The sequence below is a fragment of the Ascoidea rubescens genome (genome assembly GCF_001661345.1).
Source record: "Ascoidea rubescens DSM 1968 unplaced genomic scaffold ASCRUscaffold_22, whole genome shotgun sequence".
NCBI lineage: Eukaryota > Fungi > Ascomycota > Saccharomycetes > Ascoideales > Ascoideaceae > Ascoidea > Ascoidea rubescens.
This window is the reverse complement of record NW_017962934.1, coordinates 109792-136474: the sequence shown is the minus strand read 5'-3', so window position 1 is coordinate 136474 and position 26683 is coordinate 109792. Positions and strand designations below refer to the sequence as shown.

At 37.6% G+C, this 26683-nt stretch overlaps 3 protein-coding genes across 3 annotated transcripts; all 3 read left to right on the top strand.

Moving 5' to 3' along the window:
* Positions 1-157: 157 nt before the first annotated feature.
* Positions 158-938, top strand: ASCRUDRAFT_72999 (uncharacterized protein; the record flags this gene model as incomplete). The annotated part of the gene is made up of 4 exons (XM_020192141.1): positions 158-171; positions 217-442; positions 505-631; positions 697-938. 4 exons carry the CDS (start codon positions 158-160, stop codon positions 936-938), a joined length of 609 nt encoding a protein of 202 aa, XP_020044310.1.
* Positions 939-2110: 1172 nt separating this feature from the next.
* Positions 2111-5760, top strand: ASCRUDRAFT_10609 (uncharacterized protein; the record flags this gene model as incomplete). The annotated part of the gene is made up of 4 exons (XM_020188641.1): positions 2111-2216; positions 2558-2618; positions 5363-5619; positions 5666-5760. The coding sequence occupies 4 exons, from the start codon at positions 2111-2113 to the stop codon at positions 5758-5760; spliced, it is 519 nt and encodes a 172-aa protein (XP_020044309.1).
* Positions 5761-14322: 8562 nt separating this feature from the next.
* Positions 14323-23121, top strand: ASCRUDRAFT_10608 (uncharacterized protein; the record flags this gene model as incomplete). Its single annotated transcript, XM_020188639.1, has 2 exons — positions 14323-14560; positions 23081-23121. 2 exons carry the CDS (start codon positions 14323-14325, stop codon positions 23119-23121), a joined length of 279 nt encoding a protein of 92 aa, XP_020044308.1.
* Between the last annotated feature and the right edge of the window lie 3562 nt (positions 23122-26683).

Here is a 26683-nt window from a genome sequence, read left to right as displayed (position 1 = left end):
AAGTTGGGGGTCTGGCAGTTGAAGCAGAAATTGCAGAATAACAGAAAGGTCTCAAACAAATCAAACGATTCAATCAATCCAATGTTGTGTCACGGTTTCGAAACTGTCGTTAGAAACAGAAAAAGCTATGGTTTTCCCGAAGTCAATCTAATGAATGATGACTGCCATGAAGTAATACGGCATTGACTCTAATGCTGTAGCTCACTTTGATATCAGTGTGGAATTGAAGCCTCATTCCTACGAAGCAAACACATTATGCAAAGGTGTGAACGGTGACGATGCTTGCACAGTAGGAATAACGGCTAGTGATTCTTGTTTAAAACTACTAAATTTCGAAATGACTCCAATCACGCGAAAGATGATCATTGGTCTTGTCACATTGGCCAAACCTGATTACATTGCGTACACAGCCAAGGAAACGAACTATCGGTTGCTCAAATTGGTGTGGCTGTTGTTGAGTGTGGGAGAATGACAAATTGAGGTTGTTGAGTGCACTGTCATTAGCTTTTCAACACAAAATATTTGTTGCTTGCAATTCACAAAACCAACGGTGACTGCTTCTTTAATCGAATCAATATCTTAGCCAACAATGGTTGCACCTATAGTGGTATTAACAAATCATTAGTCGAATGTAAAGCTTCATTTCACATTCTGAACAAAGCAGAACAAAGCAAATGCTGCCACTCAAAAATGTAGTGTTTGGGGAGTATATCTCAACTAATTCAGTGCGGCCTACTGTTGAGGATGACCGGTTCATTGACTCAAAACATGGAATTGGTATTATTGCTGGTAACATTCACATGTTCAAGTCAGATGCATCTGAATTACTAATTGATGAGTCATTATTATTTGAGAGGCCCGCTCAGGTTACGAAGCAAATCTTCTTGCTTCATCAAACAGATAATCAATTCATCGCAGGCATCTTGACACAATTCTGAATCCAAACAGATTACATCAATCAAGTCGCTGCGCTTGATTTATTTTTCAAGAAAGAAAACATCTTAATTGAAACAATCAACTCACAAAAAAATGATGATGGGATTAGCGAGTGATTTCAGTGATGCAAATCACTGTTGGGAGCTTCCAATTTGACAGTTGATTTCATCGCACAATAACAGTCTAACATACTATATCTAGCAATTTGCATGATAATCCTTTGATGACTGAACAAGAATGCTAAAAACGAATGTGTCCATGTGGTGTTCGAAGGGGCTTCTTTAATCAAATGATCAGTCTGAACATTTATCTGAATCACTTCAGTGGCACATTACGTTGCTTTAATTCATCAATTGAAAATTCAAATGTTTTAAGGAACTTCACAAGCAATGCTTTGCGAACATGATTATTGCCAACAATACATTAAGACTATCGATTGGAATTAGCTAGTTCAATAGCACTTGAAAGCTTTTAATCTGCAAGCGGCTTCTCTAACGATTCAACTACTTGTACAGAACCGTATCTTTCTTTGTCTGTGAATCCACTGTCGACCTGAGCAGTGAACTGCTCTTATTATGATAACCAATTTTCTGCTGAGTAAACCGTCAATCCATCATAGTTGCATGTCCTGAGCTACAGCACCATAGGAAAAATTTCATTGCATTTCTGTGATCACTGTTAAACAAACCACTAATTGAGTTGCTTTTAACTCAATAGTTGAGTCAACATTCATGACTAGCTTCTTTGCTCACAACTGGGTGAGCCTGATACCAATTCGCCGATCATGATCATCGGATCCACGAAGCTCATCAAATGAGGTAGGAATCGTCACGTCAGCAAGAAGAGATGGAATCACGATCTGCTCATCTTATCAGGTCTTGCTGAAATAGTTAAAAACATTCAACCGAGCTACCAACATGAAAATTCAAAGTTGCCAAGGCCGCTTCCACAAATCAATGGATTCCTTGATTGATGAAACACAGCATTTCGACCATTCAAAGTCAAAGTGGATCCATTCACTCATTCGCCTGAGATTGCTCACCAAGGACAGGAAAATGGTAATGCTTATCCTCTTATAACCACGGAATTGAATTTAATACTAAAAAAAATCATTATTTATTAGTTCCACGACCATCAGCAACAGTCATACTGCTAGAAGAGAAAAAGGTATTCAATGCTTAAACCTGAATCAAATGGTCCTGAACTATTGAAAGGAGCAATTGATGAAAAAAGATTCATCGGCGAACATGGCCATTGGTTTATTGATCAATATGGCTCAGGTATGAATTCCCAATAATTAACATTAATTCCGTTGATCGCCGCCTTTATCAGCGTCATTAACCGCCAATTAGATAATAAGTTATGACTTTAAATTGGGCCAATTGTTTAACGGGATAGCTTTGATCGATCGACTGCAACTTCGGCAACAAGGGACACCGTCTAAACATTGAAAGGGCGATTGCATAAAATTAAGCATCTTCATGCTATTGAGTCAAAGCAATACACAAGATCTTGCGAAAGCGCGCAGAACGTACTCCTACTGACGGCCCAACCTTGATTCGACTTTAACATAGTTGTCTAACGTTGAATTCCGTTGATGATGACTTACTTGCCAGAAAAGTTACAGATGACATTGATGACGCGATGGGACTTCCTAAAAGCAACGATCAAAAGAATGGGGGGTCATTACCAACATTTTATTTTTGATTTCATCGTTAGCGCAAAATAAAAGATACACTTGATTTCTTACCAAACTTGATCAAGAGTGATCTTTCGAACTATTAGAAGCAATAACAGAAGGAAGTAAAGGCACCTTTAGCAAACCAAATATGACACTGATGATCAGACCACATTTCACGATCCTAGAGGTCATTGAAAATATTGATCGAATGCTGTTACATCTCTTTTAATAGCAAAAACTGTTAGGTCTGCTATGTTTTTTGCTGCATCACTTGGGGGCAGAAATTTAGTTCTTCACCCGGCACATTACCTGTTTTGTGCCTTTTGAGTTTTGCTTTACGATTTTCATGCAACGGGCTAGTCCATTGAGTATGAAGAATGCAATACTGGATCAAGTTATACGCATTCCAGAAAGCTCAACAAATGAGAATATGGATCATTCAAATATTTTTATATTGGGCCATTCTTTCAAATAAGAGCTGTCACCGACTGTAATTCCGCAAGTTAACAGTTTACAAGATGACGTCAATGTGGCGACTTCTTGATGAAATTTGAACTTGTACATTTAAGCTGTATTAATAAGTAATCGAACATTATTACTTAGCAGAGAGCTCTTTGCTGTCTTCCATGTATTGATCTATTTATATCAGAGTCATTTCCATAGTTATCACATCATTTGGCCAGAATACGGAGTAACCACCGCCGCCTTTATCACAAACAGCGATAAAGTTGAATGAAAGAGTTTGTAAAAGATGTAAAATGAAATATATGCCGAATCAGGGACCCATTTGTGTCAATGAGACAGTTTTACACATGATCAGCTGGCTTTACGAGATCCCAGATAATTATAGTTAGAGTAGTTTACCGGAATTTCAACAATGTTCAGCTGTAAAATAGAATGCCTTTCTTTTATAATAGCTAAAGTGACAACGTTAGAATAGAATAGTCTCATTTATCAGCATATTTAGAAACAAAAAAGAAATGCAATAACTTTAGGTAACACCTCATAATGTTATGAAATAGATACCAGTTCAAGTTTTGTTCATTGAGTGCAGTTTTGAAATCCACGATGGTAGCGGTGGTAGATGTGAATGATGTGAAGCTCATGGCTGTTGAGGATCAATCAATGAAATAATTGGATCAGAAGATGCTTGACGGCAGATAATTCTGTTCGTGTCGCAGTTACTAGCATTTTGTAATTTTGAATCTAATAGATGAAGGAGAACAATCTAATATAATGATTTTACAAAACAGTGAAACATCGTTGAATTGACTATTATAGCAAAAGTAAGTCATCCAAATTGCCGTTTGTACCTACTAAAAAGCGTGGAATCGATTTATCCCAAATTAGCTGACTAGTACCGTGATATTAAAAATGAATCGGTAACAATCAATTGTGTCGATAATAAAGAAAAGAATTGCTATAGGGGATCAGATATTTTCATATTGATTAATAATGGCGACAGAAGTTTTCCGTTCATTTGACAATATTTAAATAAACAATCCACTTTATGAAAGCAGCAGAGATTTATTTACCTCCAAATATTTTGCATTTCAATGATGTGTGACGAACAGTCGAATTTCAAGTTAGGAAGAACATCAATTGTTGCAACAGCTTCTTCGCATGATATAAACAAATGCGCTACTGATGTAGCCCTCGATTACTATTATTATCATACCTTCATCTATTCTTAGTGAAAATATTATACTTTTAAAGTCACCGCTTCTTTCGTTTTATATTAAATCTAATCCTTTTTCACAGTAGTGCCGTATCTACCTTCTATTGAAGATATCATATTGGTGCGGTTCAACATTATCAGAAACCTTAGTTTAGATGATATGCATCTATGATTTGTTACGATTTCGGGAACGAATAGCTTCGGCAATCTGAAACTGTCATACTCAAAGGAGGCGTTCCTATTGAGATCGTTTCTTGATTTCATTCAAGATACAACCATTTTTTAAGCTCTGCTATTTACTTGCTATGTAGTTGCACAGACAGTTGTTTATCTTTCGAGTTAGTTGTGTTTCTTATCGAATGTTCTACGATATCAAAAATTATCGGCAATTCATTTAGCAGTATATATTTACAGAACTATATCAAGCAATAATATACGAAAATAATTTAGAAAGTTTAAGGTGAAGTGTCGTCCACTGAATTCCATGCTAAATGTCACATCGGCTACAATGACAGTGATGGGTTCATTCTCGCAAGTCAATCAAACGAGATTATAAGATTGTGACTGGTGGCGAATAACTGTGCTTGAGCACTTGCTGCAGTGAGAGAATTGTGAACTTCGTTGATACCGATAGGATAGTCTTGACTTAAATCATTGCTGCTGCTGAAGCCAATCCAACTTCTCAAGAAAATTTGTGAGACCTGTTGATCAGTTAATCAAACCCGGTTCAGAATCAATGTTAGTTTGAAATTCCAATGAAGTAAAAAGTGTTCAATCAATCATTATGATCTATCAACAGCTTCTGAGTCTTGGAAATTTTCTCAAAGTTAAGCTTCTGCGAAACGTGCTCTACTCAGCAATTAATGAATAGATTGACAAAAACCTGAAATCTATAGTTAAGATTGCTTTAGCCAATTCCAATAGATATAAAGACGAGGCTGCTAAAGCTGCTTTTCTTCAGTGAAAACTGAACGATGCTGAAAAATATCTTAGAATCATTTGACGACCGGCAACTGATTCGATGTCACTTATTAAATTGAATCCATTTCGATCAATGACAACTTCAGAAACGGTTACAGTTCTAAAATAGAAGAAATGCTACAAATTGATGGGACTGAATCAAGTTCATCAATAGTTTTGAGAAAGGCGATATTACGTTTCTTAAAGTTAAATGTTTCAAGTGTGGTTGATTTGGTTACCGCAGCAGAAATTGCAAACAGCCTTGGGAATATCAATCGGATGAGACGATTTAACAAATTCAGTATTTCGAAGAGTCCAATTATGAATATTGAAAACTCATCAAAATTAGATTTGAAACATGTTCGTTGGATTGCTGATCGCTTTAATGTAAAACATTTTTCTTGATTTAGGTAAAGCAATTGTTGCTGTAGACGATGTTGAACTATTACTTTATGATGTTGATCGAAATATATTACTTAACGTGGTCAATAGTGAAAATAGTTGAATATGAGAGAATGGTGTAAATGTTCGTTCTTTGACTCTATCCGATCCCAAGCTCACTCCCAACTCACCAAGAAAATAGATAGGTTTGGGCAATATGGCCGAGAACAGCATCAATGTTCAGATTGTCGGAGCCAAACCATGAATTCACCACGATGAGGAGGTTATCGCGGTAGAAGAGACAATCAATGGATTGTTGTTGTTAAACCGCAAGAACAATGCAAGCCGATAAGGTTCTCACACTGAATGTGATTTGCACTAAAATCACTTGAACGACGGTCAATGCTCCTCGAATCAAATAAATATTTTAAGACCAAATGACTCCACCTCATTGAGACATAGAACCTGCCATAATTAAATTGCGAAGCGAGTTTTTCAGTTTTGACAAAACTCAGCTATCCGAATTTCGCAGCTCAATGCTGAGCTTATTACTGGGAAGAATGCTCTTGCGGAGTTAGTTAGTCCAAATTGTAGCGGGCCTATTCTTTCACTAATACAGGTTATCAATTAAAGATTATTGTGCGTGATATTCTCAGGTTGAGACCAGTTACATGGGCATCATTACTTGAATTGGCTTCATTATACACTTGTCTCCTGAAATTAAGAAACACAACACTTTTCATCATGAAATAAAGTAATGAATTCCACGCAATCATGTTTGAAATGATTTCCAAAGAAAAGCGTTACATCGATGAAGTCATTGCAAGTCAATTGCCGGTTCGAAATTGAATAACTGAGATTAGAAACAAGCAGTGGCAACAGAATGTGATTCAACCAATGATTGCATCTTCTGTTCCAACTCACTTTTGGAACATTCTATTTGGAGATTCTATTTTACGGAACAATGTGATTCAGTCAATAGTTACTATTAGACTTCAGGGAAGGTGTTCCTACTAACTGAAACAAATTTAAACAGGTTGCCCAGTCTGGTCTTCAAAAGGTATTTTTCTAACCAAAAGGCAAAGAAAAAATGGTTATGACTCACACCAAAGGTGAATATTCTGGCCTGTAATTCATCAACAGAAACTGCATTCATTTTGCGGAAAACACAATTAATCCATTGCGAACAAGTTGAATGTGACCAGCGAATTAGCTTTAACTAGGTTAACGAAAGAATTTAATACTGACAAAAACAATTGACACAGCAAGCCGCTTCACGATTGAGTCAACTACTTCTCGAGCAGCCACCCATCTTTAGTCTAAAGCTCATCTGTGGACATCAACCTACAAATGTAGTAATGAAAGGCATCTTGAAATGAGTGAGCCGTAGAACGATCATATTTGTTGTTCATCCACTGCTACATCCAAAGAGAAATCGGATTTTATTACCGATGCTATTGCGTATGATATCTTGAACGAGTTTGTCCGTAATCTAATTTTTTCATCTTGTTTAATTAGTTGAATCCTTCTATGAAAACAATGTAATATTTCTAATACATCCGTAATGAAAATCGGCTCAACAGAAATGATCACCAAACAACGTACAGACCCTTCTTATCAACAGGATCAGATAGATCATGAATCAATTAAGAACATCTCCAATTAATTAAGCGGTGATGATTTAACCGACAAAAGGGCACCCAAGTACAATAGAGGACTTGTTGACGGTCAGTGGATGAAAGATTTCTTATAGTGATCGCATATTCATACCATCTGCTCGTAGATTACAATCAGAAGTGGTGACAGCCCCACAAGAAACAACATACATAGTTGGTAAGTAAACGAAATATTTTCAAGTCACAACACTAATGTGTAGTGATTAGTTCCTTGATCATTACTAGCAGACACAATGCGGAAGAAACATAGGCATGGATAGGTAAACGAGAAACAAATGCCGCTGACCGGACGGACGCAGAAAATGTTGGGAAGGGATGCCTTAAAATCCTTCGCCAATGCATTAATGATGGATATCCTGCTGAAACGAAATTGGATCGGTTGACATTATTCGCTTCATTAGCTACCATCACAAACTGCAATGTCAGCTAATTTAATGCGACGACCGCCGTTTTCAATAAAGCAATTTGATTGAGCTGATTATCTTGATTTCTCAGCTGGATAGTTCATATCAAAGAAAAAGGAAAGAAAATCTACAACGGGTTGCCCCTTTGATGTAATCCGCACGCTTTTGGTTTAAGGCAATCCCAAATCATCTTTGACCTACTCAAAACGATTGTCACACGTTCATTGATTGATGTTGGATTTGGAAATCAAGATGATCAGTATCCATTTGTGTTGTTCATTTGACAATTGCTCTAAAAGGAGAATCGAATTTGAGAAGCCAATGACCTTTCACATGACCATATTGCAATAAAAGCTATGGGATCTTGACATTCGTTCCAGGAGATTCGCATTGAGCAGACAGTTAATGATTACAAAAAACTCTTCAATCAATTTGTTTGACATGATTCGTTAGGATTTTCAAGTGCCGAGTTTAAAAAGATTCAAAACGGTCTTAACCAAAAATTTCGAATCTCGTTTAAGTCTTCAGTGCGTAACTCCAGTAATAATTGTGAAACAAATTAAATTGCTGGTACATTATAATTTATGGCAAGTACAGATGAATGGGATATCCCATTTGTTACATCACTATTAAGAGGAGAGCTAAGTGGTGAATCAAAGCTTCATCAATCTGGTGTTTTCAGAGATTCACAAATTGCTTATTAACCATCGGACTTCTCCATTCATTACCATAGTAATAGTATTAAACATATTCATACCAATCTTAGACTTCCTGACTAAGAAGAATATGTAACAATAGAAAATTAACCTCTGGAAGGATCCCTCTAACTATCATTGGTGTAGTGACAGTGCATGGGCAAATGATTATTTCCCAACCGAAAGTGAAATTGACATCCAACATTGCTAAATGGGAACTTCTCTCGAAGTTATTCATAAATGCAATCAATTGATGCGCTGCCTTTTACTGACGCTGACAATGTCCCATTAACTGAGGAAATGGAATGCGGTCTAATCTCTAAAACCATATTTACTGAGCTTAAACAGTCAGTGGCCAATATTAAGCAATATGGTGGTACTCAATCATCCATCAAACGTTGGTTTCATCTATACACTGAACGATCAACGCCAGCATATTGGAATTAGATATCATTTTATTGCAGAACCTGTTTAGAACAACGAAATGCAACTCAACTATATTAAAACTAAGTACAATAACGATGCATTATTGCCAGGTAAGTTGCTACATCTACTTCCAAGCTCATCTTAAGATGATAAAATAATTCTATTCAAGTTCTTTAAATCTCTCAATTTTGTCTACCATTTTTGACGATGTGGTAACCGACAAAATCTATCTACATGAAACATTTTACTTTGGAACTTTTGCGCGACTCATTCCAATTACCAAATGTACCATAATAACTACCTTTCAAGCTTCTAGATCACCAGGATTTAATCAAGAGATATATTTGTTGCATTTTCAAGTCTATGGATCTTCATCATGCTCTCTGTTCGCCGTGAAGCCATTCCACTTTTCCATTGATACTTTGTCACCCTCACTTCAAACTATTCTATTTTGCATCTGCACTTGATCGATTTGCACCGAAAAATATGCTATTCTTACATTTGTATTAATGGTAAGTGTAGTTAAACTTATGCGATTACACTCCTATCTTGTCTAAGGAAAGAAAAATATTCCTTTTTTTGAATCCTCATTAATCTGTCATTGCCTCCGTTATAGTAGGTGGCGTTCCATCGTCGTTCCTCAAAAATTGATTTTTTCAGCTTCACATTATAATTCTGATATGATATGCAAAACTAATTCTATTCCACTGGAAGAATGTTCTATGATGATTGACAGGTGTATTGACGAAATATATATCCTAACAACTGCGATACTTGAATTATGTACTGAATTGAATTGATTGACTTCTCATTAAAATATTTTGCAACGCTCATTTTCATATATACCATCCAACAACAAAAGCACCACCAACCGAATCTGATTCGTGATGCAATGATGTAACAAATCAATTATACAAGCCATATACTTCTAAGGATCACTCATTAGATGGTTTCTAATTATCAATGATTTCGTTGGCTGAGATCGACAGATAAGCTGCAATCGATGATTAGTAAGATCACCAAGATGTCGTTGAATCATTATCAACACCGTTGGCTTTTCCAATGAATTCAACTGCTATTGAATCTTTTGACTTGGACAATTAATTTAGATTTTCGGATCTGAATTAACATGTTCAACATTCATTGTTTCGGATCTGGCATAGAATGAATGCAATTTTGTTCGATGAGTTGAATGGATGAATTGTGACATTGATGTCATTCATTGAAGTTTTTTACGTGACATCATGATTGAAACCAAATTTGTTGACACCAAATGGAGCATCTGCTTTAGCAGTGGTTTTTGTTTGTGCATACGTCTAACTTGAAGATTCGCTATCACAGCTGTTCTCATATTATTGTGCGGAAAAAAATGAAAAGGAACCGCTAAGTCCACTATTGATTTGGAGCATTCCAGTCAATCATTAATTGGTGTATTTTTTATTCGGATTGAATGTTTAAATATCTAGGTTTTGATCTTAGTAAGATAAAGGAGTTGCAGTATTTTGATAGACGGAGCTGCTTTGGCCGCGGAGAAGTTGAAACATGTTGATATTCCGTTCTTCATTTGGTTTAATTAAACAAGGTGGTTTGTTTCGTAAACTGAGTAGTATTCTAAAAAATAAGCGTGATCCAGTAACGATCGAGTTGTTTCTTTTTTGAACAAAAAGATTTCACCATCGAAGAAATTAAATGGATGTTCGGTAAATGTAAATCAATAACCACTATTAAGTGGACACCCAATGCAGCCGTGGTATGGTCCCTAATAATATAAATGTTGTCGCTCTGTAATTCTGAAAGCTGTGTTCTGTTCGGAACCAAAGAAGAACTACCACACTTCCTCACTGCACTATAAATATTACAAGGAGTGCATTGATTTCTGTTGAATGTATTCAAATGATCCTAAGAACACTCGCAGAGGATTTTGTGACCTTCAAGCAAATCATCTGGGATGCTCAGAATGAAATCATGTTGCAGCTGTTCTTCCCCTAGAAAGCATTGTTAATTGATCCTCTTCCCTCAGCAATATTCAGACGAACTCTGGCAGTTCTGAGTTTGATTCCTTCAGTTGGACCATTTTACCGATAATCTCCAGCTTCATCCAACTAGCGATACTTGTTGGCCGGCTAGGAACAGACTGCCCTTCAGAAAATTAAAGAGAATGCACAAGCGCAAGTTATTCTGCTGCACAAATATCATCACCATTCGCACATTTTAGCTGTCTTTATTGCTGTTTTAGATCAGACAATAGATCAGCACTGATTCGAACATCAGTAGTTGTACCTAAATAGAAAGGAAAGCAGTCCTGAGAGTCAAGATCAATTGAATTAATTTTCTTAAAATTTCATTTTGATGAACTTTCAACAACAACTTTGAAGTCTTTAAGACACTCAACTAATTAAATTCTTTTACTGCATTAGCAGCTGATTCTGATTCTGTACGTTGTGCTGCAATGACCAAAAGCTCCACAGTTGAAGGATTTACCTTTTGGTGACATACTAATTTCTTCCTTCAAGTGCTTCTTCAATTTAAAAGATGCTGATGTTCTTGTTTACTTTGCATCTGTTTTTTGCTTGATTATCTCTATGACGAAGTTAGTAATTCATAAATGCCATTCAGTTGGTAATAACCGATGCGTTCTCAGCTAAACCATCGATTCGTAGATCCTTCGCAATACCGTTTCTTCCCGTTGAACCATCAGCAGCACAATGAGCGATAGAAGTAAATCCTGGATAATACACTATAAGGTTGTTACTTTTCTATTTGAGTTCTTTGATATTTTTTTCAATATTTGATGGATTTCTGCACTCTCTAAATCATTTAGCTTCATCAAAATTGCCTTCACTGAGCAGGTTCTGAAGCCTTCATGATGAATAGCTGAATTCCATTACCTAGTTCGTAATATCAAATTACTTCAGATTGACAAACAGCGCTCATTGCTGCTTCAACTCCCCTGCCAATTTTTCTCGGGATGCGAATCGCATCAAGATACCCGGTGAGTTGTGAAATATGAGAATAATAACCTAGATTAGTATTACTAATTAATTAGTAGAATTCAATATATAACTTAGTTATATGACGGCTCTAGTGATATATTTATGATGTTTCGCTCGATCCTTAAAATCACTATTTATAAAAATACTAAGCTACGTATCTCTTCTTATCACAAATAAGACGTTAAGCAAAGAAAATGGCTTGTCTTGAATCCAAAAAATAAAATTTCAACATTCAGAAAAACAATCATAGAATATGGAAGACGAGGAAGAGAGAAGCATATTATGCTGTAGCATCATGAAATGTCTTAATCGATTAGGATGAAAAACAGTTTAATGAAGCTCAAAATGAAATGATGAAAGGTTTTAACTGAAAATTGATATGGATCATGAGTAGGAATAGAATAGCTTGAACCAAAAGTTGATAACCACAACTAAAGGTAAATCTAAAGTAAATGTAAACACCGAAATCATTATATTCAAATAGATAAAGAATGATTATTGAAGAAGTTAAAGTTATGACAAGTTTAACATTTTATCAAATCCTGCATTGGCGAAGTTCTAAAACCGAGAAGCATTGTCAATTCCGTATTTTGAACGAATGACTGGAATTGTATCGTAGAATGTGTAGAACTAACTGATTTGGTTTACACTCAAAATTCTTAAGCAATGCAAAAGGGATGTAAATGTCCATCAAGCATTTAGTGCTCCAATGAATGTTTCTAATCATAATGTTAGACAAAAAATTTTAGCCAAGAACAACAATGGTACATTTCTTCATTTTATTTCGTCAAACAAAAATTAATTTTATTTTTGAGAAGCACTAGAGCAGAAAGTTCGAAAGAAATGGAATTGAAAGAGGGAGTCATATTTATTCACTCACATCAAGTAATTCAATTGTGGTTGATAATCTTGAAGCTCCAAAGCGCTTTATAAATAATTATACTGTTTCTTTATCAACTTACTGCTCGTTGTTTCAAACTTTTCTGTCGCACTCAACAGACAAAACTATTAATAATGAGAATGATATTCACTTGCCTCAGCCGCTGAGCAATTATATTGGTATTACTTTTTATGGCAACTTCAAATAAATACTAAGATTCTATTAGTGGTTCCATTCATTAAGATGCGTCAAATAAACTTGTTACTAATCGACTAGTTGAATCATCATTAATAATTTGTTTGCTTTTCGCCAAGCTATCTATTCTTGAAATCAACTCTATGATGAAACACAGATCAACTATGAACATCAGGTAACCACCTGACGAATGCGTCCGAACAGGTAAAATCTATCTTCAAAGAATAATTTTTTCTAATATTTAAAATGATGATCACTTGAAATTATGGAAATCATCTCCAATTCAAGAAAACGTTATTTTGCAACCAACAAAGGATTTCTCAAGTGATTCCAAAATTAATGATGGCCCTTGACAGAAGAAAATAGGCTCTTTTGCTGACGAAGAAACTCATTTGTTGGTGTGAACATCAAAATATATGGTTGGAAGATTCACCTCTCTTGTTTCAAGAAATCAACAAAGTTCAAAAATGCTAGTGGCTATGGCAATCAAAGAAAATTCAATTGAAGACGATAGTCGTTATTGGATACATCCACAATCTTTGGTCGCAGACAAATGTGTCAAAGAAAATTTGGGATTTATTGATAGACGAACAACAAATGTCTTTGAAAGATTAAGGAGAAATCAATAGTGAAAGAATTTCTTGAAGTAGTTGGCGGTATCTATGTTGATGAGTATATTCAAGTTTGGTTTCGTGATACCTTTGAAATAATGCTCTGAATAGCCGCCAATAGCATCTGCATTAATGCCAACTAGATTTCGGGAGGTGTGTTTGAAGGAACCGAATAACTATCCTGTCGTGCTTGAGCTTCCTGCCAGATGATCAAAACCAAACTACAATGTCTGGAAATGGAAAAAGGGTTTACATGATTTGAAGCAAGCCCCAATCATTTGGTTCTACAGAAGCAAAGATTCTTTTATTGCTCAGAATAACTTCTCTCAAAGTGTGTTGGATTCATTTTTGTTTTCTAGTTGAAGTTGCTTCATATCGATATTTGTGGTGAAGATATCGAAATTGTGGAAAACTGACAGACCATAATGAAGAAGCCGAAAGATTACTTATCAGCGGCTTTGCCATAAATGATAACACATCATGGAATCCGCTTTTTCAAATTAATATAAACTAGTCCAATCATCAATTTAATTGAGACAACCGAAATGAACTTCTAAGTATAAAAATAAAGAAAATTAACAACATCTTTGGCCCACAGATTTAAGGATCATGTTGAATCGAAGATCATTGAAGTAAAAGATCGTTCAAATTGCAGATGAATTTTTGCTTCATTTGTAATCACGGACGCTGATGTTAGAAATGATATTTCTTTGGCTTCATCACCTCCGGCAGATATATCAAGCCCATCAACACTACATTTGTCTGGTGTTTACCGAGTTTATCAATATCATTGTCAAACAAGAACCATGTCCATTCATTATAATAATAATAACCAACAATTGTATCAAGCTGATCTGAGTCTTCTTGGGAAAGGAGGATATGAAACAATCGCAAAGTTTATTGCGGAAGCATCTTTTCAGCTAACAACTGCTAGTGGCAGCGTCTTACCAACTGACGAAATCAAAAGCAAAGCGGATGTAGCTTATTTACAATCTGGAATAGCAACATCCTCTCAAGGTCTACCCAAAACCAACAATCGGTTGGGTTTCTATCGACTAAAATTCAATATGTAGTATTGGCTGAGAAATGAAAAGAAAATTTCTCTATCGAACTCTTTTGGATAAACATATAACAGCAGCAGCCTTTATTAATTTTCTTTGAAAATTTCATTCAATTTTCAACCTTTGTTTTCTTTCATATACTAATAATCGATCGAAGCATATTGATATTCCATATCATTTTATTGAAGAACATTTTTCAAATAAGGTGACACAAATTCGTTATATTATTACAAAAGACAACGTCGCCGATGTTCTTATCCGGTGAGTTAATTCAAGTACAATTTCAATTGTGAGCCTCCCGCTTCTCAACATTTGATCTGCGGATGTCTTTGACCTGTCAGCTCAGCAATGGTCTTTGCAATTCCGGAGTGCCTTAAGGAAGGGCCTGCCAATCAGTTCCACATTTATTTTTTTTATGCAATTCGTTACCTTAATATAGTATGATCAATTGACCTAAATGGATTATCACGGATATCACGAAAGATGCCCGCCGAAAATTAGTGAAAGTAATCCATGCTGCTATCATTACTATTGGGGCTCTTGTCTTAAATCACCAAGCGGCTCATTTTGGTCCGTTGGTTCAACCGGATATCAACCGAAGTGCCCATCGCCGAAGATGACGTCCGGTTAGACATTGTTAACCTCTCTGTGAAGTTTTTTTCTCATACGATGGTTACTGGCTGATTCGATGCGGCTCCATCAAATCAAATGCTATAGAATCGGTGGGGAAACTGTGAAGCATTATTCAACTTGACAATACTATATGATTCCAATAATGTTTAAGCTGGTATTGTTTCGCGGAAGATGGTCAATCTTTGCAATCTCCGCAAAAGGTGCAATGCAGAGTAAGACGCCGCTATTTGATGTGCTGCTTCTGAATCAGACACGACTAACAACGAAGTCCTTCTTAAAACATGCATATACCTCAGCACAACGTTAGTTACTAAAGTAAAAGTTCTGGCTAGTCAACTTGGTGAGGATGCAGTTACTGAAATCTCGGGTTGCACTTCGACAATCTCTTTTGGGAGATACCATCCGAAATGCAACCGGAACATGATTGAGATGCTCCGCCTGTAACAAAACCATCATTTGCCTTGAATGAGTTTGCCACCACGACCAGTACCGGCTAAATTATTGGATCCACTCAATGGTTGTCTTGCTGTCCCAGATCAAAATGCCCCCAAAAATTCTCAGACGAGCTTTTCGTTCTTGTCAATGAAAGTATCTTGAATGCTGATGTTAAATGCGAAACTTGTCCATTACCATTCAAGTGGTTCCGAAAAGGCTGGCGCTGGAGCTCCCTGCTTTTGCCAATTAATTTGTTTTTCAAGTCAGAGAGATGGTACTTGCCACGCAGTCGTTAATCTGCCATCTATTTTTACAGAAATGCAGTTAATGGTGGATTGGTAGAAGGATATTGTTAGCCTCTCAATTAAGCAAGTTTAATGTCAATGCAGCTGATTCTAATGAACAGCACCGTTGTGCTTCAAAGATGATATTGATTATTTGGATGGAACATTGGATTGTAAGATTGCAGGAAAGCAATTATGCGAGTATGTCGTTGCCGGTGCTGCTCTAGCGTTAATCGTTGGTAATTGACTTTAACCTGCATGCTATGGACGTCAAACTATTGGAGGGGTTGAGCCCAAATCAACTGCATCTCTGCTGCTGTTGGTTGAGAAAGTCGGTGTTGCTGGAAAGAACAAGGAACCAAAATTTTAACAAAGTTGCCTGGTTAGACGCTAGCGCTACTGTTGGACTTCGCAATGTTGAGATTCGTGCTCCAAAGGCCGTTGATGCTGCTGGAAAATGTTCCTTTCTTCAATTTATTGTGAGGGTTTCTCATGAAATGTCGGTCGCTGCAAATGCCACAGGGAAATTAAATGAGACGAACTCGCGAAATTATATTATATTTACCAAATGATAATTGCTTGAAGCATCTCATTTTGCTCGATTAAATAACGAGCATACAATGAAGTTGTTGACCGAACTTCGTCTATCGGACAGAATCGTCATGAGATGACAGTGCACTTTCAGTCATGCAGAAATGAGGTCACTGAATGTCGTAGAAGATCAATCAGCACAACGGCCAGAAGAGTGATAATTGTAGAAAAGTTTCCTGATTATTTCTAAAATAATGTTGAGAAGTGTGCACTGATTTTGATGTATTTGATTTCCATCAATGACGGCGGTCTCCTGACGTTTACTTTTACGTTTTTGTACGAAGCGATAATCTGATCCTCTGTTGAAGGTGTTTCGAAGTGCGGCCTAAGCCATCAACCCCAATCATATCATGCAAACCAATTAGCTTGCTTGATGTCTCTTCGGTTACTTTGTTGGCTGTGTCATTGCTGGACACTGTTAAAGACTGTCGATTCGTCATAACAGGTGTGACGTTGTTTGTTCTTGGCGCGAACTGCAAACCAAATGTCATTTGAAAATCTATCATTCGCTGCCGCTGAACCACCAATTCCAACTGCCGTTTCAGCTATTGCATATGTTGCTGGTGAAATAGCAGAAATCAGTCGACTGCTATCAATGACAAGCAGGCGACAACACCTGTCTTGATATAGCATATCTTCAACTCCACAATGAAAATGAATATTATTTAGACGGCTCTTTGATGGTGAATGAAATTTTGGGGTCAAAGATAATGAATTAATATCATAGAAACCTCACCCTTCGACTGACTATACCACTCAAGTTGTTGATGCTGAGACTGGTGTTCCATCAGCTGCTGAACATCTCTCTCCATTGAAAGAGTTCGTCTAAAAAAAAATGATGACCTTGAAAATCTATAGAATTAGTTAACAAATGACTCAGGACTTATAATTAAAACCTGGTCTCCTCTGAGTTAATCTGCTGCTGCTGTGTTTGCCATTTCTACAGCTAGACGACATCTGCGGGACGCAATTCGGGAAAACTCAAGTCAATCATCGCTATAAGCATTGTTCGCAAAAATACTATCCTGTTGGATTTTCTATTTATAGGAGAAAACTCAACAGGATTTCGTTGGGCGATTGCAGTGAATTCAACGGCGTCTGCCGAATATGCTAAAACCAGCATAGGTGCTCAAGGGAATTCTCTTCTTAGCGGTATTGATCATCGTCAGTAATTTCGTGTGGTAGTCAAGTACGAAAGGGATAGGCAGCTTTTGCTGTTGCAGCTTCAAATGGATTGGAGCATCGTCAAGTGAATCTGACAGCTGCTTCTTTTTATGCTGATATAGACGCTAATATGGGCAAGAACAATCCACTTTGATGTATTAGATGTGGATTTTCCTTGAAAGTTTGGATGCTGCAGAGGCAGATAGATGCACTGAAGCAGTCTTTTTTTCGTTGGCAAAAAAAAGGGTTCACGGTCTGCAGTTGATTTCATTGTGATGTAGCGAGTCCAAAATAATAAATTGGGGGAAACATCCAAGATTGGAAACAATCCGTAGATCCGAACCCAAGGCTCATCTATAGGGACCTGCGATAAGTAACACAGCGCGGTTCGATGTCAGCGGTGACAGGCACCGAGGAACTGAGCGTTGAGATCTGAAGCCTTACAATAGGCCCACTTAATCTCGCAGCGAGCCCTCAGACCCGCGAGTGGATGTAGTCAGCCATTTGATTAAACAACCGATCATTCGGTTTTGTTGCCCCAGCGGTTAACAGATAGCGAAAAGGAACGCTGTCCGCAGGAAACTGATCACGTGCGGAGTGCAATCGGTTTGTTCCCCAACCTCGTCTTTTGAAAACCTGCAACCTCGCGGAAGCAAAATATTTTGTTTTGACAATCTGCAAACGGCTTGCTGTAAAAAACCCGTTTTAACCTCTCAAGCAGTGAGGGCTGCGCCGTCTTTCAGATATGTTGGTCTAGAACGATAGCTGGTCCGTCGGTCTGCTTCATTCACTGCGCACACCTCTTTTGGGAATGACTGATGAAGCCACATTCATGGGGTCTAACGTTCAATGAATCTCCAACCAAGAATAAACCGAAAAAAAATATAATAAGTCAAAAATTAAATGAAAAACGAAGTACCTCATAAATCAAAATTAATCATTTTGAAACTGAAATCGCACAATCCGTGATATATCGCAGTTGTCACTGTTTTGGAATTACTATAGTTTTGGTCGATGAAGCCAGTCTTGATCAAGTCAGAACTATATCCATCCAAACATCAGACAAACATCAATCATCTGACGAAAATTAGAAACGACATACAATTCAGCACAGTATCGAGCAACAATGCTAAAACTAACTTTAATTCAATCATCGAAGCAATTCATTATGATATGTCAACGGCGATCTGTTTACCGCCTAGGTCAACAATCCAGCAGCTTTTTTAGAAATCATCTATTGCGAGGGAAATCGCAAGATTGGACCCGGTTCTCAAAAAGTGATGCACGATTGAAGTATGCATTGAGTAGCGGTGATTGCAGGGATGGATAAGAGACTTGATAGCAAATTGATATCAGAAGCGATGATTGAATTATCACCATTTGCGTCACTAAATGTGAAAACCATCATCAGCACCACAGCGTCTTTGAGTGCTTCAGTAAGTGAAATGACTTTAGTTTGACAAATGAGCAATCGCGCTAAATCCTGGTTCATGGTGCTCCAAGTGACAGACTTTTGGTTAGTGACAAACGGATATCGACCCACAGATTTTCGATCACAATTGACTCTGTGCGAATCACCGTCACAGTATCGAAATTAGTTAGCTACTGAAGTTGCTTTCTAATGAATAGGTAGTGAGATTGAGTTTAATTAGCCTAACATGGTTTTTCACCAGTTGAATTGATTTTGAATGGTGCGCCGTGACATAGAATGAGTAACCCAATAGCAAACGCAGTATAAAGCGTTAAATTATTCAAAGCAAAACGAACAGTCCAACAAAAAAACAGATAAGTGCTAATTGTTCGCCATCGAAAACCGAGTCTTCTGTTTCAAAACGGATAATGTACAAGTTATTGATTGCTGGTGTAGCCTGCAAAAGAGGCCTGTCCATTTTCAGCTGTTGAACCGTTGCTGGGATTTAGCGTTCCATACCTGACCAGATACAGCCATTCACATACACTCCAACCAAACGGTGGTGCTTAGTCTTTCAACACCATGACACTCCATATTGATCTGAAGCTTCCTGTAACCAAAACAATTGGACTGAATGACGATTTTTCTTAGACATGAAAGAGAAGATTGCTTTCCTTCAAAAACTGATTTGTTGAACTTTCTTTCTTTTGCAGAATACTGATATTAAGAAGTTCCTCAGGGTGTTCCATCTAACTTTTTGCGTCGATAACAGCATCCTAAAAGGCAGCTGTCATATCTCCCTCATTTTCAAAAGATGGCATTGAAGTTGGTTGAACAAGAGTGACTCTCACAATTTTATGGGAAATCACTGCAATAAATGGATCGGTTTAATCATATTGATACGCTGAGACAATCGTTGAGCGACTACTCCGGCTACGGCAGGATCACTAGTTGGTACCGAAATCATTTAAACCGCCCAAGCAATTCCAAATCCTTTTGTTCCAGCTGGAAGATCACCGAAAAGATACTTGTTGCTCTCACACGGTCCAAGAAACTTTGTTTGACAATCAACAGTATGAAATGGCTCCGTTCTGATGCATTTTGTCAAGAGTAGTAGCCATGAGGGCAGAGCGAAAGAAGTCTGATTAGACTGGTCTCCAATGGTATTGCTTCGATGATCCGTCAACTAATTATACTATTTTTCAACCTCAGCAAGGACTTTTGAAGAACTCTATTGGATTGAAGAAGCTGCTGAATAACCAAATAAGCACCAGCAACAAGATCAACAGCTTGATAAGTACCGTCAGTGGTTGCAACTGATTTCTTTAAAAGCGAATTACTGTCTTCTATACTATGCTTCCTTTCCCCTTCTGGATGATGTCAATACACTTTGCACCCTCGTTGAAGGATTTCATTGTTGTATCGAGTGAAGCGATCACTGATCAGTTATTTTTTCATTTCTAGCGGGGGCGAGACGAACCGACATAACACAAGCAGCAATAGGTACAACTGCAACAAAAACTGACAACCCCACAGCTGTTATGCGGACTGTTAACTGCGTCCGCCGTTCTATTCTTGTGCTACTCAACAAAAGCACCAGGGTCACTTGTTTCACCAAGCTCATTTGCCTGTTCTGTGGTTCGATCACGGTTTAAACTGCAAGTGCATACTCCTCTATCATTGCATGACTTGCTGCTCTGCTCGGATATTATTTCAAAAGTGAATTGGATAAAGGTGCATCTTTGGTGGAAATCCAGTTCATGGAAACCGCTCCCTCATCACCGCATCATGCCAAAGTTAATTGGGAGCAGTAGTACCAATCCTCGTTTTCCTGGGTCTCCTCACGATTGTCTTTTGCGAACGTACAACAAGCCAACTTTGAAAACACTCTGCACGAACAGACAATCCATGTTCGATTGTTTGAAATCGAAAACAAATTTTTGAACTGCTGCGATGCGAGTCTGTTAACACTTCCATCAGCATGATCCGCTCTAATCAATCGTGGATGGAGAAATTACACTCCTTCTACCATCCTGCCGGCAGCCAAGATTTCGCTACTAATTAAAACAACAACAAAATATCTTCGGCAATCATCAACCTTTCGGAAAAAAAAACAAATCTCATCCACGGTGGAAATTCCATTGGAGCAGTCATATCAATTGCGGGAAAAACAAGAAAAGCGCTGGTCGGAGATGTGGGGCACTTATCGATGACTTTTGGGCCTTTTTCTTTGTGACGAATCACACATTATCATCCAGCTGCTGAAATGCGATAGATTTGGGACTATATCTGATGAACGATTCTCACCTTCAAAACCAAATCGTTGACGGCAATCGGTAGTAAATTACCGAGCAGTAGATGGGGTAACAAGGCATGCATATAATCCTGGAGCGGATGGATTTCCAGCTAATTCACCATTCAAAAAAAGGAACTCCAGCTCTAATTAAATCCATGCCCATTTTATGTAAACGATGGGTTTGAAGTTACACCTGCACCGTGAGGAGCGTAATGAACAAGTACCAATGATCTATAACTCAGATATCTTTCATCAGCAATATTTTTGAGCTCATCGATTATGTCGCCAATGGCAGGACTCCGACCCGATTGAAAAATTGAGCCGTTGAACGAACCAAGGTGAGGCCAACTATTACGGAAAGCACTGAAGTCATACTAGAGGCGGTTGGATTTTAAAGAGAGGTTACTGGGCTCCTTGCTTGGCTGAGGAAACACAAGCTGATTACGTTGCGAAACATCTAGAACGCTGTCGCGGTTGATGCTATGGCTCAAAAAAATGAATCCGCAGAATTTGGCTGTCGTGCCAAACGCTCACTACCCGGGTATGCCAATTTGGACAACAATAGCATGTCATTCATCTCGGATTTCATTTCATTAATGGGTCCATACCGTCAGAAGCTAACGGATGTGATCCAGAGCTACTAGCAACTGCTTCTAGATCAAAATGGTGGGCGGAGACTTTGTCATTAGCAAATGAAATATTGTGGTGGTATGTGAATTGAGTAACAATATTTCTTGCAACAGTGGGGTCCCAATCGGGAGGAAGTTTGGTAATCGCTGCAAGTGATTCGGTACTGTAGAGTTGTGATTCTTGCAATACGAATCACCAAGGGATTGTATTTAATTTCATCAATTCGATAATGACTTTCGCCACTTGTAATAAGGGAGTGACTTGGTGCTGAGAATGGCAGCATCTATTAAAATAGAGCCATCAAGCTTCGAAAAATGTGATAATGTTTTGCGGCCATACTACCAATAGTATAGTACCTACTCCAATAGTGCAAAACCACATCTGCCAAATACAACCGTATGCCAAATGATATTTAAAGCTACCGATACTTCATGCGAATCAACATCAGGGGCTCCAATAGCACATCCTTTGATAGATCCTTCACCCAACGGAGTAAAGTGAGCAGGTTTGAAAATTGGGAGTGAAGCCCAATCAGTGAAGTCAGCACCATCCATTGCTTCCTTTTATTTACGTCTGCTAACATTCGAAATTAGTCTTCGACGCAGCTGTAAAGAATCCAAAAGAAAATATTAAAGTAATGGATTAAATGAGAGAAAAACAGTAGAAAAAATTGTTATAGGGAGTATCGTCACATGACTTAGCGCCGTGGAAGCAGACGGGTCAGCGAAACCAACATGCCAAATGCGGAGATGCTGCCGGTGTACAACAAGAGTAAAAAGTTTCCTCAGAGCATGGGCCGTTTCATTTCTGCAAGAAAAATCACCACTGAACGCTTGCGTGGAATTTCCACGATGTTTTTTTTGCCCGCTCAATAGATGTAACGGTCACACAGGTCAAATGATATGGGGAGAATTGTTTAGAACAAAGAATCAGATAGTAATGGTCCGTGTTTTTACTGGACGGAATAATGCTCAACGCGAGGAAGGCATCTCGGGTTCTATGATGACACACCTCTCACTGATGATCTAACACGCTAAAATCCATGACACTCGATTGCAGGTTACACAAATGATGATTACTCGTTACTAAAAGCTACTTAAATTAGAAGGCTTTCATTTTGATGCTGAAAAGCTGTCACACAGCCGTTCATTTGATCCAGTGTTGCCTTTTGCCCCAAACTAATTGCTGTGACAAATTGCTTTTGATGTTGGGTATTCATACGATATTTTAGTACACCACCCAATATCAAACAAGGGGCCCAAAAATGCTAATAAAATAATATCACTCCATCCTCTTCCTATTTTAACTCTTTACCAAAAACAATCGTATTCCGTTCAGTTTCTGGAATAATCCGACAGGGCATAAGTTGATGATCTTGGTGACCGAACATGAATTAATGGATATACTTTACTCAATAATTAAAACGCAGTTGGATGAAACAGGGAGAAGAAGGCTTCCATGGTGTTGCTGACCTGTCAATCTAAATGGATTACTACATCACAGCAGTAAAAGCAGCTCCGCTCAAAATGCAGGTTTTCCAAAATCATGGTGCAAACGTTCATAAATAAATCGTGCACAATGATATCATCCATATTATCAACCTGGCAGGCCTCTGGGCCAATCACCGAACTCCGGCCTTATTTTATTGAAGTATCATTTTATGAGAAAGTTGGCCAACGCAGCATTTACGATTGCAAATCTCATTTAATGACCAATTTGCCGCCGCATTGCTACATATGTCGTTGAAGAGCTGTGGTGATATTGTTTCAAGAAAGGATACCACTTGATGGTATCACGGGATTCTTTTTCCAGTGGGAAAACCAGTCATGAAGTATCATCATGTACCTCTGTCCATATCTGATTGGTTTATTTCGCAATTTTCCCAATTTCATAAGGTACATTGGCCGTCGAATGAATATGGGAGTCGATCTTTCTTGGCTGAACTGCTGTTCTGAGACATGTGTGATTGGGAACAAAGCAACAGGGCTCGTAGTGCTTTTCACGAACAGCTCAAAGATCCTCTCGGATCCTCTTCATTTGAAGAAGTAAGATAGCCTTGCTTGTGGGACGAAGAGAGCAGTTTTTGAGAAACACCTATTTCTCTCTCGTCAAGGTCATTTCATTTAGAAGCCGCCGTATATATTTGTAACGGACTCCACCGAGCCGGTGCTGGGAACTCTTCTAATGAGGATTGGCACACCCTCTTGCTGAGAGCTCGGCTAACGCAAAACAGTACTTTGCAGGACCATTCAAATGTGCTACGGCAATGGTAGCATCGTTTGAGTACTCCTCACTGCAAAAAAGGGGTCTGTTGCGACGCTCGCTGATGTCCACATTTGGTCCCTCGGTGCCTGTGACTGCTCCGCTCCAGAAACATGCAGTCATCTAAGGTGGTCCTTTACGAAAAGAATTGCCGATCTCCTCGGCAGTATTTTTTCTGCTATAAGTTATTCCATTCATTCAATAGTTTGCAGTCGTCCCAACATTTCCGACAATTGTCAAATTATTAGATTTACGTTATTTTGTTTGATGAATTTGCGTCCTTATTGCAATCTGCGAAAAGGTCTAAAACGAACAAATAGTATCACTTTCAGTTTTTATAATTGACAATTTGTCAAATTGTTTTCCCGTAAAAGATATGGAACAACTCCATTTTTCAGGTGTTACATTGATCGGCTTAAACAATTCTTATATTTAGGACCAATTGACTTTTATTGCTTTGACGATTTAACAATCATTAGTGATAGTTATTTTATTTTAAATTTACCTTTTATGCGATTTAATCTGAAGGGTTTCCAGTTTCTTCTAAACGATTGCCAATTTTGGTGTTATGCTACATCAATTTAATGTTAAGCATATTTTCGTTTCACGTTTGCATTTCAAGTAACTTTACTTAAAGTCACGCTTTCACCATATTCTATGCTCCCATACAACATATATTCTAATTTTAAAACATTTGTATACTCAGATCGATTGTCTTATTCAAAAAATTTTATTTTTTATTTCCTAGAAGGATTCTATCTAGAAAAATTACTTTTATTTGTAATACAATATGCAGAAATGGTACACTACAGTTGTGGAGAGCTGTACTAACTATCAAATGCATATAATTGAACCGATCTCTTGAAATACGATACAAACACTTAGCACTTATTGGTACGATTAAATTAATTATTGAAGTAATTTGCAGTGCACAAAACCTAGTTTAGACGTTAAATAGGCAACCAAATCAGCAGGGATATTTTGCCCAATGATTAATTCTTTGGAGGTGTAATATTTTGAAAGTTTTGTTTTGCTTAAAACCGAAGCAAAGCGTTTACATTTGTTTCGTCCATTATTATTTTGGCTGGAGTCCAATTCTTGTTGCTTCAGGCTATATTTTATTGCCAGAAGAATGACAGTCGTCATTGTGACTGTGGACAGATTACTTTTGGTGTTGAAAACCAATTCCTTTTGAAGTTAGTTTGCATTTACCAAAAATCATTTATTAATTCTCTCACAGTGAGGAATTGTCACCTTTTTCTTCTCATTGATTGCTGCCGTGCGATGTGATCTTTGCAACCATTTTCAGAGTCTTTTGCAACACAAATGATATTCTTGGTGGGCTTCATATAGACTTGTTATCACATAGATTTGTCCATCAAACGTTACAAGTATTTTTTGTCGTACAAATATTTTCATCATTGACAGAGTTCAGTAATGTCTTTAAAGGTTTTGGTCAGCTGAAAATTCGACAGGAACTTCAACATGAATTTTAAATTTGAACTAAAGACAAATTGAACATTGAAACAGTTATCAATCAAATCAACTAACCACAATTGGAATTAAAAACATTTTTCAAGGAACTTTGTACCCTTCCACGATCTGGGTGAATTTAATTTTTCGATTGGTTCCGGTTTCTTTTTCATTACTGCCAATTCAGCAGAGTCGACAGAAAGAACCACAGCTGAAGGATTTAATTTTAGTTAGCATGATATTTGTAGTCCCACATCCATTGCTCATCTTAAATTGATCCACTAAACTTCTGAGGAAGCATTGTTCTTTCAGTTTATCGCTATATGTGAAGAAGTCATGAACTGACAAGAATCTCATGTTTTCGGTAAAATAAAAGGGGTTGCCAGCAAAACTATTGTTTTCTAATTAGTCTTCGTCTTCATTGTGTGTTTCGTCAGCAAGAGAAACAAAACGGGAAATACATTTAAATGCTAGATAACGTGCTCGACCGATCGTATTTTTCCTTTTGAGGTTTTTGTCACATCATTCATAATTTGATGCATTCACTTGCCTTCCAAAATTTTAGGGTTTCAAAATATCTTACACTCAGCCACTCAGGATTTACCTTGATGAACAACTCAATTCCATTGACTTTACCGTAATTTCAATAATTTGAGCTAAAAAGCAGTTTTCGTTAATGATCGAACACTAGGACTAAATTGATTTTCAGTTCAATCAGGATCAGCAGCGGCAACGAAAGCAATTAAGTTGATCACATGGCTATGAAGCTAATTAGTGAATCACCTCAATAAAAATGTAATAAACAAAGGCCATTCAGCGCCAATGCTGCACTTTTCAAATATAAGAAGTTGAATTAAAATAACCTTATTTTTTAAGTCTTTGTGGGCAATGGCGAAATTTTAAGAAAATTCAAACATTGAAGACAGT